This window comes from Pteropus medius, unplaced genomic scaffold (assembly GCF_902729225.1).
Source record: "Pteropus medius unplaced genomic scaffold, Ma_sr-lr_union100, whole genome shotgun sequence".
Lineage (NCBI taxonomy): Eukaryota > Metazoa > Chordata > Mammalia > Chiroptera > Pteropodidae > Pteropus > Pteropus medius.
In genome coordinates, this window is record NW_024342471.1 from 22,215,552 (window position 1) to 22,233,878 (window position 18,327).

Sequence of the window (18,327 nt, forward strand, 5' to 3'; positions counted from 1 at the left end):
GCCCCTCGCTCCGCATCCCTGTTGCTGCGGGGCGTGCTCACCCACACGTCCTTCAAGGCGAGGTGTGGTTGTGGCTGCTCAGGAGGTTTTCCCTGAGATCCCCTGTCCTCACTGGCCTTGACCTTTTAAAGAGTTAAAAGAGCAATGACAAAAAGCCTAATTAAATGCTGACTTGATGTCGGATTTCACCAAATACAGAACACAGTTTCCCACCTTGCTCTGGGGTTTGGGTGGTTATCTTACTTGCATTTGAAACATGAGGACACTGAAACTTCCAGGTCAGGGGACTTGCCCAAGGTCACGAGTCCAGCAGAAGGGGAAGCCCTGATTGAGACTTCCCGTCTCCCGCACCATCTAGGCTCTCGATAGCTCACCTTCCCCCACGCGTAGGATGACTTCAGGCGATGGCAGTGTAGAGATTCCTACATGTGGCTCTCACGGAGAAGTCATCGTCATTTTCTCTTCAATTAACTTTTTGTTCCTTTTGATTAAATTATAGAGAAACATTTCAGTGTGTGCTGGCATGTTTCAACACATCTTCCTACACTTTCGCTTACTAAGAAGCGAATACTTCCAGCTCAGAACTTTAACGAGAGGACCTAGGCAGTTTAATGACATTATTTTGTTGGCATTAGTTTCATTTTATGTCTGCTTTCAATTTATGGCAGAGCATGCTGGCTCATGATATCAATTTGATGATTCCGTTTGCAATACTTTTGTTTAAAGGGGTAGAATAGTGAGTTGATTGAACAGAGTATGAAGTAGGAGGCACAGAGATTTGACAAACGGAAGTTGACTGTGAGCGATCACTGTTCCCCAGAGCTGGCCTGCGCTTGGTGGCCTGGGCAGCACAGACGTACGTCGTGTAGGGTCTGACGTTGATTTCTGTTCCTCTCTCTCTCTCCCTCCCTCCCTCCTTCCCTCTCTCTCTGTCTCTGTCTCTCTCTCTCTCTCTCATGCACACACACACGGCACTAGCAGAGTCAACTGCCACCTTGTCTCAAACTGCGATCACCTTAGCACAGACAAGGCACACAGGTGCACAGTAAGTATGGGGTCTCCTCTTCATCCCGACCCGAGTACCATCTGTAGTGAAGCAACAGGTCCCCTGGACCCAGAAGCTGCCTTGTGTATGTCACCTCTTTACCATTTAAGCATAAGCCAGGTTCTCCCTCATCCCCTACATTTTGATCTATTTCAGTGATTTTCAACGGGAAGTATCCTGCCCCCCACTTCTCCACCCCCCCGCCAGGGAGGGGGGCATCTGTCAACATCTGGAGATGATGTTGATCGTCACAAGTGGGAGATCCAGTGGGTAGAGACCAGAGATGCTACTAAACATCTCACGTGGCGCAAGGTGACCGGCCCCAACACGAAGAATGACCTGGTCCTATCAATATTGTGGGTGTCAATCATGTCAGTGGCGAAACCCGTGTTCCATATTATAAGCTCTTGCCTGGCCCCTCTGCAGATTTTTCTTCACGATGGAGCTGCTGGGCTCTATGGAAGCCTCTCGTTTACTTTATTTTGTGTTTGCGTGTGTGTTTTCTTGTCATCGTGTCTTTGGCATCGCCATGACCACAGGCGGGGGAGGGGTCATACTCCCTCTGTTCACCTCACTTTCAGAGACAGAGGAGTTTAAACATGCTGCAGCGTTTGGTTCCTAAGCTTGTGCCCTTCTCTGCAAGGTGCTCGTGGTCTGTTTCCTCTCAGGCTTGGGGCTTCCTGATTTTCTATTTTTTAACCGTCTCACGCTGACGCCCACCCCTCTTCCCAACTATACCTTTCCTTTCTTAATTGTTCCTCTGACCAGGCTGGCTCCTTCCACCATTAGGTTATTCTTGAACCCGCTCACATTTTGTGGATCCTGCCTAAGCAAGAAGATTGTAGCTCAAAGAAAAAGCCACGTCTTTACCGTTGTTTACATCCGTCACTGCCGCCATCGTGATTTGCTTACGTTAGTCTGCCGAGTCCTGTATTCTTTCAATTACAATATGTAATTGCAAATGTAAAATCCGACAAAGATTTAATAACCGCTTTTGCAGGGATGGAGAGAAGAAAAGGGAATCTTAAACATACCTGTTGAGCATAAGACACATCTTGCTTTTAGCAATGTCCAAATATTCTAAACACACAGGTCCACATTCACACAAACGTCACTCACTCGTGTGTGTGCACATAAGGCGTCTTGAAAGTGAGGAGATATGGAACTGACTGGCTTCCAGATTTCATAAGTTCACTTATTAGTACTGCCCAGCATGAGATCATTTATTTTGGTTTTTATTATTTCAACCCATTACTATTTTTCTAATATAACACGTTAGTGTGAAATGTCATTGGCAAAGAGAGACGGCAGAGTTATTAAAGATGGCCCTTCGGTGCCCGTGGGGACAATTGCATTCCAGTGGTGACTTCGAAATAATGAAGACCATCGTCCCAGAACACTCATGCTCAGTCCGTGGCTCCCTGGCCCGGAGCCTGCCCCTCTTCCTGCGCTGTCCCACTCATGTCACAGTCACTGGACTTTGTCCCCGCTCCATACATTCTGCGTGCAGTTATTTCTAGGGAGACAGTGATTCCAGCTTACTCTTCCAAACCACTCCCCTCCTGAGGCTGGCTCTGTGACGCCTAAATTTAAATAACTTCCCAGTTACACCTTTCCCAGCACTGCCTACTATTTCGTGATTCATTCGACAGTTACTTACTGAGCGCCAAAGATAGCCGAAGGCCCGCTCTAAGCACTGATGGAAAAGCTGTGACTAGATCGGAAACAGATCTCTGTCTCCGTGGAGCCGGAGTTCTGGGGGAATAGCGAAGTGCACGTTATTTGAGGCTTCACTTTGTGCATACTGCATATCGTATCTAATAACTTTCAGTAAAACTGGGTGACGGTGATTATTATACTTATTTTCCAAAGGAAAGGCAGGCTTGAGTTAAAGTGTGCCAGGTCACAGAGCAGGTAAGGGGCAACCCCAGCCGGGCAACCTGGAGCCCACGTCTCGCTTCTCTTCCCATGCTGCCTTGGTACCTGAGGGCGCGAATGAATGCATTTTTCAGTATTTTCAGACCTCTCGATTTTTCCCCTTGACCGATTGTGTAATCCATGGTTTGGGATGCCAGGCATATCATTGAGACAAAGTCATTACTGAGAAATTCAGAGCTATCAGTGCCCGAAATGACCATGATGTTCTCCTACCGGATCTCGTCTTCCCAACGGGTCCAGGAGAAGCCCAACTTAAACGCATTGTTTTACCTTCGCTGCATTTCCATCCCTGGCTTCCGTCAGTGTGAGGCCGCGAGGGAAGACTGTTGGGTCATTTGGGACCACTTTGGGTGCCGGGAAAGCATCCGAGGGAAAAATCAGTGGGTAAAGAGAAAAGGGAGTCCGGAGCGTTAAAAGTCAAATCGTGTGTTTGTGGTTCTGCCGAGGACGGACCCGTTAGAACGCCTTTGTTCTGCATTATGTTTTCTCCAGGGATGAGAAGCAGATGTTGCTGAGGTTATGTAAAACCATTAGCCCGTTTGATGTGCTTTTCTTTTTACTTCCTTTCCTTTCCTCTCTCTTTTTATTTTTTTCCCGTTTTCTTACTTGCCTCGGGGAGTTCACCCACTTTATTATTTTGACGAAGCCTTGTCGTAAGATTTTTAATGGATTTAAAGCTGCTTATGAACGGAAGCAAACAAATTTAATGGGACAGAGTGAATGAAATAAAAGACCTCAGGGGTTGCGGTTATAAGAGACCGTATGGAGGAGCATCTGAAGGTCAGTTCCTGGGTCGTGCTGTCCCACTGAAGGACATGTGCCTGCGAACGGTATGGACAGAAGTCCCACAGTTCAAGCCAAAGGCCTAACGGCTGTCCTATTTACATCTCTTTAGCGCGTTTCTGTCTCTTTAATGCAAACTGGGGGCCTCCTGGCCAGATCAGGTTAATAGGGGAATTTGGGCCCCCATAGCTTAAAAAAATGGAATAAATTGTCAACATTAAATATTCAGCTTATTTCACATACAAATCAAGTTTTCTGGCTTCTCTTAAACAATCAGAAGCTGTGGCCACCTCGGGCTCATATTTCCCCATGTGATGACTTGACGAAGGCTGACGGTAGGCTCACTCCCTCTGCTCTGTGTCGTGGTGCGTCCAAGCCACGTCATCCATTCATCGTCTGTGTCTGTACCCTGGTGGGATAGGATTTGAGATGGTGACTCCTGGCCTATTCTGTAAGTGGTGGGTGGTGTGTGTGTGTGTGTGTGTGTGTGTGTGTGTGTGTGTGTCTTGCAGATCCTCAGGTGGAGGCAAAAAGAATCTGTGGTCTGTGTACTTAATTTAAGGAAGACTACTTGATATACAGTGGCTTTGATCTCATTCGTTTTTGATCACAATGATTATTTAGAAATTCAAATGTCAGTAAAGGAGGGTTGTGGATTCATTATGTTTATCAAAAGCAGACGTTGGATAAAGAGCGATTGTCAAACAGTAGGCTTTGCCAGTTAGTGGGTCATAATATAGATTTAAGCATTTTACCACCGGCGCTAAAAAATAAAATAGTATAGAAAACATCAGCATGTTATAAATTGATGACAAATAAATAGATGGCTAGGTAGACAGATATACTGACTCGTAATCTAAACTGTATTTATTACTGTGGGTTGCAGCTGCAAAAACTTTAAAAGCCGCTGGATTGTCAAGTTTGAGAAACACAGTTGCGGGGTCTGATATTAGGCAATTATCCTGCCACTGTTTGCGAGGAACAGGGTCTTTATCCTCTCGAGAACCAGGGTCGGCATAGAAGTAAGTTAATAAATAAGCACCTCGGCCCTAGGGGAAACAGAAGCTCTCTTCTTCCTCTTAAAGGATCGAGGTTATGTCCTTCTCTCAGCAAATTGTATTTCCATGTTTAATGGAAAAAAGTTATGAAAAACCCTCACAGGATTAGGTGCCAAATAGTAGGGTCAAATTCGTATGGTGGAGTAAATATGGAGTGCGTGGCGGTGAGCAATGAAATATTTGAGTAAGTCTTCGGGAAGACAATGGGACTTGAGTGAAAACACTTTAGTTATTAGTTTTTCATTCTTTGTTGGATTAGAATGACTTAATAATTAAAATCACGTCATCTGCCTCATGAGGTAGTTCTTTCTCTTAGTTTATTGAAAGAGCCATCTGTTTGTTTGTTTTGTTTTGTTTTTTTTTCTTTTTCTTTTTCTTCTCACATAGCCCATATGACTGGAATTCAAGCCAGGCAGGTTTTGACCAATTGCATGCACCATGATATATGTGCTGAAAACTGCCATATGGCTGTGTTTTGGGCCAACTGGAAAATTAGATAAGGATGAATCTATTTTTATTGCATTAATTGCCTAGACTGAGGTAGATACAATAATTAACAGTCGCTTGGGTTGAAAATTTGCTTGGTTTCCACGTCGCGTTAAACAGTTCTTCGGATGTGAGAAAAACTCAGGCGCCAAAGCCGGTTTTCAATTTTTCAGCAAGAGATTCTGAGATGGATGGAGTGGAATTAGATATTAGAATAATTAGGTTCTTGAAAACAAACAAAAACAACCTGTTAGTTTCCTGTCGACATACATGTATATCAAAATCAGAACTTTAAAAAGTATTCTTGCATATAATTTTTCCTATGTTCCTTAAAAATATTTCGAGTAATTAAATATATTTGGTAATTATATATATTACATATGTAGACACACACTAAAATGTATTTTGCAATTAAGAAAACATTTATTTGGTTCTTGCCTAATGGTGTATACAGATCTCCTGTTATTAATGGAATTCATTTCTGCTCAAATCGTCTTAGGTGGAGATGCTCTTCCTCTTAATCCTCACCTTTAATTAGCAAACCCAAGCAATTTCCCTTCAGGGATTTCTCCTATGTTCTGTGCATTAATTCAGCACAGTCTTAATCATTAAAAAAAAAAAAAAAAATTCTCCACTGCATTCGATCCATCACGTTGAATGGAAGCTGGAGTGAAATTTGACCTATGATTTTGGAAATGAAAGAATGCTTAAAGCGTCGTCTGTGCAGAGAGGTAGAACAGAATCCGAGGGTCAGAGAACCCTTCTCTTAACCTCTGAGCTGAGTGGTGTCGTGTGTGACGAGCCCCCGATTGCTGGACTGTCAGGGGAATGCAGTCACAGGGGTTCCCTCTTTGAGAGTGGTAAGCTCAAGTACAGGGACTAGGCGAAAAATCAAGAAGTGGCTTTTTTATTAACCTTTTTGACAAAAAAAAAAAAATCAAAAAACAACAACAACAAAAAAAACAGCACAGTGTTAGCCTAGAGTGGTGGGTTCCCTGCCCTCATTCATTGGGAATTTCGATTCCCGTTGACCGTTTAGCAGGCGGCAACGAGAATCCTCGTCTCATACAGAGTCAGTGGGTCTGCTTTCACGGAGCATTCTAGGCTCTCAGGGCGTGGGCCTCGTGAGGGCTGGACTTTCAGAAGCGTCTTGCTTTTGTTTTCACAGGATGTGTGAGACTGGCGAGGGGCTCTTTATCTTTCAGACGCGAGACGGGGAGACCATCTACCAGAAGGTCCACTCTGCTGCCTTGGCGATCGCTGAGCAGCACGAGCGCGTGCTGCAGAGTGTGAAAAACTCCATGGTACGTTTGGCCCTTTTTTTTCTTACAAGCCGGTGTGTACCGCTGTCCGATGTGACCTCTGTGCTGAAAAATACAGCTAGTGCTATTTGAGCAGGAGGTTGACGCGCATCCTCACCCATGTATCACTTGCATTAAAAGCCATCCTGGCAATGCCCAAAATAGCCAGGTGGTCACAGAGTGACGCCCCATCCCTGCCTATTCGCTTTGTGCCTCAATTATTATATGTGTGTCTTCATCACTTTGGGCTCCCACAACCAATTCTGTAGACTGGGTAGCTTTTAAACAACAGAAATTGATTTATTTCTCACTGGGAGGCTGGGACATCCAAGGTCAAGGTGCTGGCAGAGTCGTTGTCAGGGGGGCTTCCTTCTTGGTTCATAGACACTGTCTTCTCTCTCTGTCCCACATGATGGAAGGGAGCTCTCTTGGGTCCCTCTGTAAGGACACTGATCCCATTCGTGAGGGCTCTGCCCTCATGACCTAAACAGCTTCCAAGGGCCCCGCCTCCTAATACCATCAGCTTTGGGGTTAAGATTTCAACCTATAAATCTGGGGTGGGGGGCAATAATCATTCAGTCCCTTTCAGTGAATATGTATACCAAAACCACTTTGGATGAGGATAGACATCGATAGACGAGGATATCTGGGTTATTTGCCTATAGATATGCATTTACATCTATGTCATAAGCTGTCATTTCAAATATCAACAGAGGTCAGAGGGGAAATATAAGTGAGAGAAGAAGGGTGAGGGGAAACTGGAGTGAAGTGTCAAACGCCGAGGACCCGACAGCTGTTGACATGGGACTGTGGAATGCATGGAGGAGATCTCTTGATTTTTTTCCAGGGAAGCCAAGGATTTGAGTCTGTATATCATATCTTCCAGTCTGTAACAATTGGAAATTAAGTCTAGTTAAAACCAGCATCAAAACTGTCACACCTGGTGGCCAAAGTAAACCTGTCTATAGACGCCTTCCTGCCCGCAGCCATGCGTTTGCCATCCCTGGCTGGTAAACCTTCATAATCTTCGACGTATAAAGATACCACAAACACAGGTACCTGTGAAGATCCACAAACACTCTCTCAGAAACATCTACCCTGTTCATTGCATTGTACTAGGGATTGTGACTTGTACAGAGAATTATGATTCTTGAGTTTCTTCTTTAAGAATAAATTCACGAAATCTTAATTGAATGTAGAAGAGTTAAATAATGCAAATCGTGCATCATGGCCGGGAACACATGCAGAGAGCTGCACATGGAGAAGGAAATCTGTAAAACCAAAAGGAACTGAGTAGGCATGGGAAGGTGAGGGTAGTTTGAAACTTATGGTTTAAACGTGGGATGGTTGGATGGAAAGAGGGAGAAAAGCATGCCAGTAATATAATCTGTCCCAAAGCAGGCCCCAGATTATTCCCAAATGACTTGTGCATGCGGGGCTCTGAGATTTTAGGGCAAGAATCAGCAGAACTTTCTCTGAAGGGCCAGAGAGTAAATGCCTGAGGCTTCGTAGACTAAGGTGGTCTCTGTTGTAACTCCTTAACTCTGCTATCATAGTGTCAAAGCAGTCTCAGGTAAAACATAATCAAACAGCTGTGGCCGTGTTTCAAAAAAACCTTATTAATGGACAATGAAATTCAAATTTCATGTAATTTTCACATACAATGAAATACTTTTTGATACTTCCTCCAGTCAGTTAAAAATGTTCTTTTTGATTAAATGCGGTCTTGGTATCCACTTCCCCATATGCTTACCAATTCTGAATATTGCAATAGAAATGGTTGGATGGATGGATGATGGATGGATGGGTGGGTGGATGGATGGAAGGAAGGAAGAAGGATGGAAAGAAATGTAGATAGGTGAATGAATGGATAGATGGATGGATAGATAGATGATAGATGACAGACAGACAGACAGACAGATAGATAGATAGATAGATAGATAGATAGATAGATAGATAGATAGATAGTAGATAGATGATAGCTAACTAGATAGCTAGCTAGCTAGATAGATGGACAATACACAGATAATTAGATAGCTAGCTGTAAAGTAGAATTCAAGTCACCGAATTTATAGGGCAACATGTAATTGCATTAAAGTTGTGTAGCTATTCCATTAGATGTCTTTAAACATCGGAGGAGATTTTTTCCAAGATTACCTTATTTGTAAAGCCATCAATTAGCATAAATTGTTATGTGTTTGAAAGGCAGATTCTGCAGGCACATGTTTTTCCATTTACAACCTTCTCATTACTTCCGCTAAAAATTAATCAGGATTATGAGTAATTCGTTCAGATCATCCCCTTGCAAGCTTAACTGGAAAATAACGTTTGCTCTTAATTTGTTGTATGCTTAACGAGTTCTATAAAATGAATGTGATTTTTAAAGCAACAGCTTCCTGTTTTAGATGGAAATGAGTAAGCTTCAAACTGAGATCTGAATCTCAAGGAAATTAAACTGGGGATTGTGAAACGCTTAAAAGCAATGTACTCGAATCAATTTCTGATCAGGGGAGAGGAGTACCACGCTAAAATGAAGACAACACTACTGGCCACCTTCCCTAAGTTACAGTTTTGAGTTTTCTGGTGATTGTAAATGAATCCACACAGATCTATCTATATTCTCAACTCGACATTGCCTTTGTGCCACTGCCGGCTTGCCTGTCTGAGACAGTCAGGGGCATAAATGAGAGAGATCGTGAAGCGGACCTCTGGGCTTTGCCTCAATATAAGGAAGCCCTGACCAGTGTGAGCTGCCCCAGACTTCATCTACAGACAGAAGGCTTCCCTGTGGGACCCATGCCAGCTGGAAGTGGCAGCCTCGAGTGAATTGGTTTGGATCAGACTTGTGAACCTGAGTCCTACAGGTCATAAAGAGGAAGCTTGTGGGTTGGATGATAATAATAATAATAATAATTACTCTTATTGTGATAGGCTGAATAATGGCTCCCCATTTTAATCCCTGGAGCCTGAGAATGTTATCTTATATGGAAAAGGGACTTTGAAGATGCGCTGGAGTTAAGGCTCTTGAGATGGAGAAGATGTCCTGGATTATGCAAGGGTACACAATGTCATCACAAGGATCCTTGTAAGAAAGAAACGAGAGTCAGAGGCAGACAGAAGGTGATGTGGTGTTGGAAGCAGAGGAACAGAGAAAGATTTGAGGAGTCTGTGCTGATGGCTTTGAAGGTGGAAGAAGGGGACATGACCCACAGGATGTAGGTGGCCTCTAGAAGTTGGAAAAGGCAAGGATTCTCCCCTGGAACCTCCAAAAGGAACCACCTAGGGACACCTTGATTTTAGCCCAGTGAAATTGATTTTGGACTTCTGGTCTCCAGAGTTGTAAGAAATCAAATCTGTGTTGTTTTAAGCCACCAAGTTGTGGTGATTGGTTATAACAGCTGTAGGAAGCTAATACACTAATAATATCAATAACGATGAAAGTATATCCTGCCTCTACTCTGTAACAGAATATTTCAAGGCCCTTCTGTGAACTTACTAACCCTCACAATGACCCTTGGATTGAAGGTCTAAGGACACCAGCTTGGAAGTAGCAGGGTTCAAAGTTGGAGCAGCTTTAACCTGCTAGGATCACCCCCAAATTACACTTCTCTCTACATAAATTTCTCTCTCATACACATTTCCTTTGCCCTGCATGAAATCATCTCACTGCTGTTCTAAAAATTCCAAATCACTGGCCAACATTTAAAAACTAAGGTTTCCCATAAAACTCAGATTTCTGTATTATCTTGGAAAGTGAAATGCCTGGCGACACTGGTTTCACGTTCGCACGTGGCAGCAGTCAGACACGCCCGGGACTGTCTGCCCTCTTGAGATAGAATGGGAATCTTCAGTTTCCCCAGTCCGTATCACGTCCTGTTGTCAGTCAGCAAGTGGTCCATCTCGGGGCGTTTGCTACCCAGGCAGTGGCCAGTTGATGTCTTACCTGTGCCGTTGCATTGACAACCTCACGTGAATTATTACCTATTAAGTTTCTATGGCTGCATAACAAAGTCCCTTAAGCCACGCACCGCAAATCACACCTATTTATTATCTCATCGTCGCTAAGCTGGGAATTGTAGCCTGGCTTAGCCGGCCCCAGCTTCAGCCCCACAAGGCCGTGATGCAAATGCCAGCTGGGGCTCCAGTCTCGTCTGAAGGTTAGACTGGGGAAGAACCGTTTCCAAGCTCATGTGGTTATTGATGGGGCTGAGTTCCTTGTGGCTGTGGAATAGAAGCCTTAGTTTCTTGTTGACTGTTGCATGGAGGCCATTCTTAGCTCCAAAGTTCCCACCCTCGGTTCCTGTCACATGAGCCAGTCCAGCCACTTACTTCCTCAAAGCCAGCAAGAGAGAGCATCTTCTTGCAAGGTAGGGGTCACAGTTCTATCTGTCGTGATCATGGAAGAGATATCCCACCACCCTGTCTTAGTCTATTGATTAGAAGCAAGCCATAAGCCTTTGCTTCAGTCAGGGAAGGGACCACACACAGTCTCGAACACCTGGAGGAGAAGATCACGGGACCACCTGGTGTTTGTCCCCAAACCACGCAGACTGCCGGGATGATGTTTACTCAGAGGTTTGATTTTACCTTTCTAATACTTGCCCTACTTTCCGGTGTCTTGCTAATCGTATGTATTTATTGAACATCTGCTGTATACCAGGCTCTTTGCTAATAACAGCCATTACCATTTATCAGAACTCATACAATACGCCAGACACATTTTACTTGCTTTCTCTCTAATCATCACATTATCTCCGTGCAGTAGATTCATTCATTCTCATTCATTTGTTCATTCAAAAATGTTTATTAAGGACCTGACGTGCTCTGTTATGTGCTATCGAATGTAGTGGTAATTGACAGGGGAGGCGCATGCCTCTGCAAGTAGGTATTTGATAAAAGGTTTTTGTCAAATTGTAATTTTGTCAATTGTAATAGTACTTACAATTCCAGAGACTGTTACTCATGACCCTTGACCCGGAAGAAGTCCCTGTCACATAGATGAGAAAACTGACTCTCAGAGTGGCTAAGTCACTTGCCTGCGGCCGTAGCGCTCATTCCTGTTGGAGTCAGAAACGGAGGATCCTTTTATCTGACTCCTCAAACCTCTATGTCAGGCCACAGGGCCTCACTCCCTTGGAGTTTTAAGGCTTTTAAGTCCCTCAGTATCTCTACTGAGAACTGTCTCAGCATTTTTAAATTACCCTGAATACCAGAGAACCTTTCAGAAATATGGATCAACTTAGCGTATATCTGGGAAAAAAAAACACCGTTGCAAGAAATCTCAATTTTTTTTTTGGCACCAGAAAGCAATCTTCTATCTTGTAATTCTTCCTCCAGCTTCATGCTTTTTAAGTTCAATATATTACTATTATTCACTCCGGGGGTGCAGGCTGGGAGTGGACTGGGCCTGAGTCCCGGGGAAGGACTAACTGTTGGACGATTTGGAGCAGCAAGGACTTGCTTGCTCCCCAGCTGCCAGCTGCCTTGCCGGAGAAGCCGCAGGGTGACCGCTGGGACAGCTCGGGGCTTCCTTGAGCAGCCGCTATTTTTGCCACCTCGGAGATCAGTGTCTATGACAAGGTCTAATTTTGGAACAAGGAGTGGCAGTGCGTGGGATGGTCCTCATTCCACGCCGGGGCCTGTCATTTTTAGAATTTCCTTAAGACGAGAGTGACAAGGTGGGGACTGACTGCAGTTTAGCAGGCTCTGTCGGGGGCTGCAGGGTGGGGCTCCGCTGGGGGTGGCACTGCCATCCCAGGGTGACGTCCGCCCTGTGCTCTGGAACCCTGACTGCACGCAGGTTTGAGAGTGAAATCTGAACAACAGATTTTTTTCACGGTTTTCACTTTGTCGCCTCTTTTTTGTTGCTTGGTGTAATTATCAGATTTACTTCCAAACTTGGTTTTGCAAATAAAGTTTGCTAGTGGGTTTGTAGAATTCAAGTGGAATTCTTCCATAGTTCTGGAAATGAAAATAATTTATGTTCGACCTAATTTATAAAGCAATAGTCTACTATTTTTTTTTTTAATGTAGAGGGCATCAAAGAAATCAGACACTCAATTTCATTACTATTCAGAAATTGAAATAGACCCTTGCTTTTGGGGGTACATTCTTCTCATAACTCAACACCCCTAATGGTCCCCCCATTCCTCCCACAAAAAGAATCAATTTTTACCTTTTCTCCTGTTTATGGGCTCTGACTGATTGGGTTAATGTGTGTGTATATACATGTGTGTATATATATGTATGTCTGTATATATATATATATTTTAGTATACTAAAAATATATACTATATGTGTGTGTGTGTGTGTGTGTGTATTTAGTATACTGCTTAAAGCAATGATCAGCTTTCCCCCCCTCCTGAATTAAACCTCTTTTTTTATATCCTGGTGTATTAGTTATCATCAAAAACCTTTTATCAAATACCTACTTGCAGAGCAATGTGGTAAGTCTTATGGAGAATACAAAATAAAGTGTAAAAAAGCTTGCATCTTTAAAAGAGCTTAAAATTTACATAAAGAGTTCTGATTTATACTCCCCAAAACATACAAGCTAGCCTGTAAATTCAGTGCGCTGCGGTCTCTTTGGAGGCCAGTCTGTCTGTATTTATCAAAATTAAATACGAACATCCCTTTACCCAGCAATAATAGTACTTCTAGGAACTTAAAGATATACTAGCAGAAGCAAAGATGACGTGGACACAAGTATTCATGGAGGGAGTCATACTTTTATTCTTATATTCCACTGTTTCCCAGACATTTGCTGGACCCCGCTACCTACGAGGGGCTGGGGAAACGGCCTTGAGCAAGATGAAGTTCCCATTCGTGGGGAGCTTGTTAGTAATGCAGACGGAACTGGAAACAGCTGACATGTGCGCCAAAAGGAGATAATTAAATGATGGTACATGAAGTCGCAGAATTATATGCGCATGAACAGAGTCACACTTAGAAATAGCAAAGGGGTGTGAAGGGAATGATGAGGAAGAAGCAGGATGTAGGCAGAGCCGGATGTGGTCGCAGGTGCTTTGTAAACGCGGAAAGTAACCTTCTGCTGGATATAAATGTGCCGGGCCGCGTTGGTTGCCTTTGGCCGGGGGGGCGGTGGTTTGAGGCTCTGGGAAGGGACTTTTACATTTCACTGTATGTCTTTCTCTTCCATTTCATTTTTTTTTTTTAAACCATGGCTACAGATTTGGATGCCACTGGTGAGAGAAATATTTCCCCCACTGAGTGTATAAAAATGCATGAGAAGAGATGATGCTGAAAAGCTTGATGGGTAGATTTTCAGGTGCTGGAAATGGGGTCTCCATTGAGGTGCAAGATCATCTTTTTGATGATGAGGTGAGCTGAGTTTTAGGATGAACGAGAGTTAGCTACGGGCTGCTGCCAGTGGTGATGATAACATACCTGGCATTTATCGAGAACTTGCTTTGTGCTAGGCACCCTTCCAAGCTCTAGACATGCATTAACTTTTAATCATGCTATTAACTTTTAATAGCGTGACTCTATTGACACAGGTACCATGGTCCAGTTTTTATAGCTAAGGAGTTTGACATGTGGACACCCAGCTAGAAGTAAGGGAGTCAAGATTTAAATCCAGGTGTGGCTGGCACCAGTGTCTACACTTTGGCTGCCATGCCCTACTTGCTCAGCTAAAATTAAATTAACCGAGTTAAATCACAAAGCACTCCTGAATTCATTAGAAATTAAAAGAGGCTAAGTGAAATTAACCTACGTTTAGTAATAAACATTTCAGATAAACAAGATAAACTGTTTTTGTTTTTCCCCATGCAGAATGGATACAGAGACAGCTCAGGTTTCTTCCTTAAAATTTCTATGACTTTTGTTTCTATTAGGGAAAAATGTAATTTTCTGAATATGCCCCCTTTGGTCTCTTTTACAACATAATAACTCGCGACGTGCAATGGTGGACTTTAATAATCCTTTCGCCTGATTATTAAACGCCGCCCTACTTTCTATCAGTTCCTCTCTAGAGCTATAAGCTCCTGTAACCTCGCTGTGGTCCATGTTTAGCTAGTGGCGGTGCCGCTACAGAAGAGAGAAGCAAATTGACTGTTGCTAACAGGTCGTTGCTTTGTTTATAAACTCTAAAACTAATAGTACTGTTTAAGATGGTGGCTCCGTAAGTAGGCGGTAAATCAAAAGCCGGCGGTGGCAAGACAGCAGGTCGTGACGGGAACTGAAGATGCTCGCGTGAGGGCAGAGGGTGCACCTGGTTGACCAGATGGGCTGTGGTGAGTGATGCGGTTTCCCCAGTGTCAAGCATGGCGGAGAGGATGGAGATGGGAATGGTGAATAGGACTGAGAGTGAATGGAATCAGTTCAATGGCATTTCTAAATCTATTTTGAGAAGTTAGAAAATAAGCGATTTATCCATCTCTCCCAAGGGTTGACAAACGTTTTCTGAAAAAGGCCAGATGGTAAATATTTTAAGCTTTATGGGCCATGTATAGTTGTTCCTTGTCTCTCTCTTTTTTTTTACTTTAAAAATGTAAAAACCTTTCTTAGTTGTGGGCCATACAAAAAGAGGCCACCAAGATCTGACCTGCAGGCTGTCATTCACTGACCCCCACTGTGCACCCTGGTTTTTAGGCATCACGTACAAGTGTAGTTTTTTAACCAGTCGCTGCCCTCCAAGCCACATGGATGCACTTTTTCTCCTAAGAGTTTGCCAAAGGCAGGAGCAAAAATCCCAAGTCCCTACCAGTAAAATCAGAGGCCACTGATGTTTTTAACCAGAATCAGTCCTTTTTAGAGATGCCATAGACATCATTTTCAAGGGTTCCAGCTTTTGGTTGCCTAGCAGACATATGCTTTGCCGTGTGTGTGTGTGTTCATGATGTCAAAGTGTTGGGCGTGACCAGAATTTGACGACCAGAAGGCAGCATAGGGAGGGCATTCACAGATGGCACCAGGATAGATGGTTGTCACTAACTACGAAGGTTTCAACATTTTGGGGAGAGCCAGTCAGTTGTTTCTGTAGTATCGAAAATGGACCATTTAATAGGTTCCTACCCAAGTATTCATTGACCTGTCGAAGCAGGAAACACAAATCGTCCTCCATGTAGGTAGCAAGGGGGAGGGGTAAAGTTATCTATTGGCTCAACTTGAGGCCACCAGGAAATGTTGGCAGAGGTCTCAGATGGCCCAGCCAGAGAAAGGGAGTTAAGGTTACCAGAGATGATAGGGCAGGGGCTACTGTTTCTGTTGATCTGTAAGATATTGGCACAGATGATAGTTTTATAAAATTAAATTAGTTCCCGATGTTGAAAATCAGAGGTTTCTCTTAAAATGCCTTTTTCTCTCTTTTGAAACATAAGAATATCTGGTAACACTGTCTGCTTGAGTTAAAATGGAATGGGAACTACCATCTTGAGATGGCGAACGCTCTGCAGCTTTTCATAGTTCGTATCATTTCTTATTGTCTCAGTACCCAGAAGGCTTCGCTCATTTGTGCCGCCCACGTGACCCACGTAAGCATTCACGTTTGCAACCCGTGGCTTAGGGGAACAACACGTACCTCTTGTTTTTTATATTTTTGCCAGGACATTTATTTCCCTGATAGCTCTGTTGAAGATTTTGGCCACTTTTCTGGTAGCGAAGGCCGGCTCTTACTGGGGAAAATGTCAGGATGGTACATCCGGGAGTTGATGATAGAAAATGCAAAATATGTGTCCACGTGAGTGTGTTTGGTGACTGAAACTGACTGGTCGGTCTGGTACAGAAGAGTAAACCAGGCTCTTATATTTTTTAGTCAATAAGGCAAAAATTACATGTGAGCTTTTAGAGACTCTGTGCATATAAACAGAAGGCTGGCCATAGGACTTTTTTCTCTAAGCCAGGACACTTTTGAGAGTGCACATTGACTCTAGAAAGACCAAGATTGGCTATGTAATTTGTAGGCGTGATTCAAAACAAAAATGCATAGTTCCTTATTCAAAAATTATTAAGATTTTTGAGACGGTGACAGCTGAGCATCGCATCAAACACAGGGCCCTTCTAAGTACGGGGTCTCGTGTGATGCCACAGGTTGTGTGTTCCTGAAGCCCGACCAGATTAAGAGTTATGCCTGAATAACAGGATCCAGCCAGGAAAACTGGAGTATACAGTCACCCTCAACGGGTAGCGCTTTTGCCTCCCAGGCGACGTTTGCCAGTATCCGGAGTCATTTTTGGTTGTCGGCACTGAGGGGTGGGGGGTGGATGATCCTGGCATCTATCCAGGGATGCTGCTAAACCTCCTACAAAGCACAGGATGGTCCCCATAACAAAGAATGACACGGCCCCGTGTGTCTGTGGTATTGAGGCTGACACACTCTGCTCTAAAGACAGGGCAGGTTCTGCTGGAGAGCTGGCCCAGAAGGCGACGTCGGACGGGCTGTCCTTCTGAGCTCTGCAGCTCGGCCTCCTTTGGCCTTGCCTGTCATATGCGGGTGATAATCATACTTATGTTGCGTGGTTCACGTAGAGCTGGCGCACGTAGAGCACTGCGCAGCGACACAGTAAGATTCAACAAATGTGAGCCATTACGGTGGTTACCTTTCTGCACACATGAACTGGCCTGGGACGGGCTGGAAGGAAGAGACTCACCTTGAAACAACGGGGGTCCAGATGGGTAACACCAGGAATTCAGGGAATGGGGTTGAGCATCCTTGTTTGTTGTTTTTTTAAGACACCGATGACGTTTGTGTAAGCCTGACAGCATCGGACTTTGAGGCAAAGCCCCTTCCTTGTGTGTGGGGCTCCAGCAGGGCCTGGCACGCAGCAGAATTACACGCACAGAGTTAGTTATGCCTGCTCCGCAGAGCGACGTGCAGCAAAGTGCCGCTCAGCTCCGCGGGCCAGCGTCTTCTGCCCACCAGCCCACTCCTCCATCCGCTCCAGGAACTTGTGCCAGAGCGAGCACGAGACTGGAAATGTGACTCGTCCCCTCACTCACTGGCCTCACTTCTGGCATGCACATAGCGTCTTGTCATCAAAGCATCTGCTTCTAGTCCGTATGAGCTGTTGAGTTGAAAGGCTCAGTCTGACCATACGAGGTTCTTGCCTTGCCATTAGCTGCAAAAAGTGACCTCTCAGTGGCCTCTCCCCTCGAGCCTGTAAGCCTCCGGAGGGGAGGGACCAAGCCCCGTGTGTCTATAAGAGGCCAGACACGGAACTTTCTAAAAATCTGTCGAATGGACAAGATAGGGCTTGGCTAGATAACTTTATGAGCGTAGAGAAAAAGACAAATGAAGCCAGAATTCTAAATCCAGTTTCTTGCCATTGCCAAAACCAGGCCCAATTTCCAAGCAAATCTGCCTCAGGAGGCCACGAGGGACAGTCCGCTCCAAGGGACAGGTGGGAAGAGGGCTTCCTTAGGAAGGAGGCATGAAAAGTTATCGGAAGCAAAGGGAGCAGTGATTTTGTTTTATGTGTGTGGCTGAGAATTCAGATGGCTCTGAATAAATAGATGCAAATCACTTTCATTCCCATGAAAATAACCATCCGAGTGCATCTGGTCCTCAGCAAAATGCTGCACTTGGAAACTTGGCCCCAACTGGTTGATTTCACGAACGGCCCGCGTTCAAGCTGCACGTGGCAGTGGAGGCATTGTTTCAGCCAGGCCAGACTTCTGCGCATCTTCTGTCTCTGCTGTACTTTGCCCTGAGCAGGAAAACCATCTTTCTCTCCTGCTCACTTTCTCTCTCTCTCTC

The 18,327-nt window shown here is 44.4% G+C and overlaps 1 protein-coding gene across 2 annotated transcripts in view; it reads left to right on the forward strand.

The window, feature by feature from the left end:
• The window catches only part of DOK5 (docking protein 5), a 127,023-nt gene that overhangs the window by 91,660 nt on the left and 17,036 nt on the right, over nt 1-18,327 (forward strand). For both annotated transcript variants that reach the window (XM_039864661.1, XM_039864662.1), the window contains one exon: nt 6,479-6,614. In XM_039864661.1, coding sequence (XP_039720595.1) covers nt 6,479-6,614 — 136 coding nt within the window. The remainder of the gene's footprint in view (nt 1-6,478; nt 6,615-18,327) is intronic.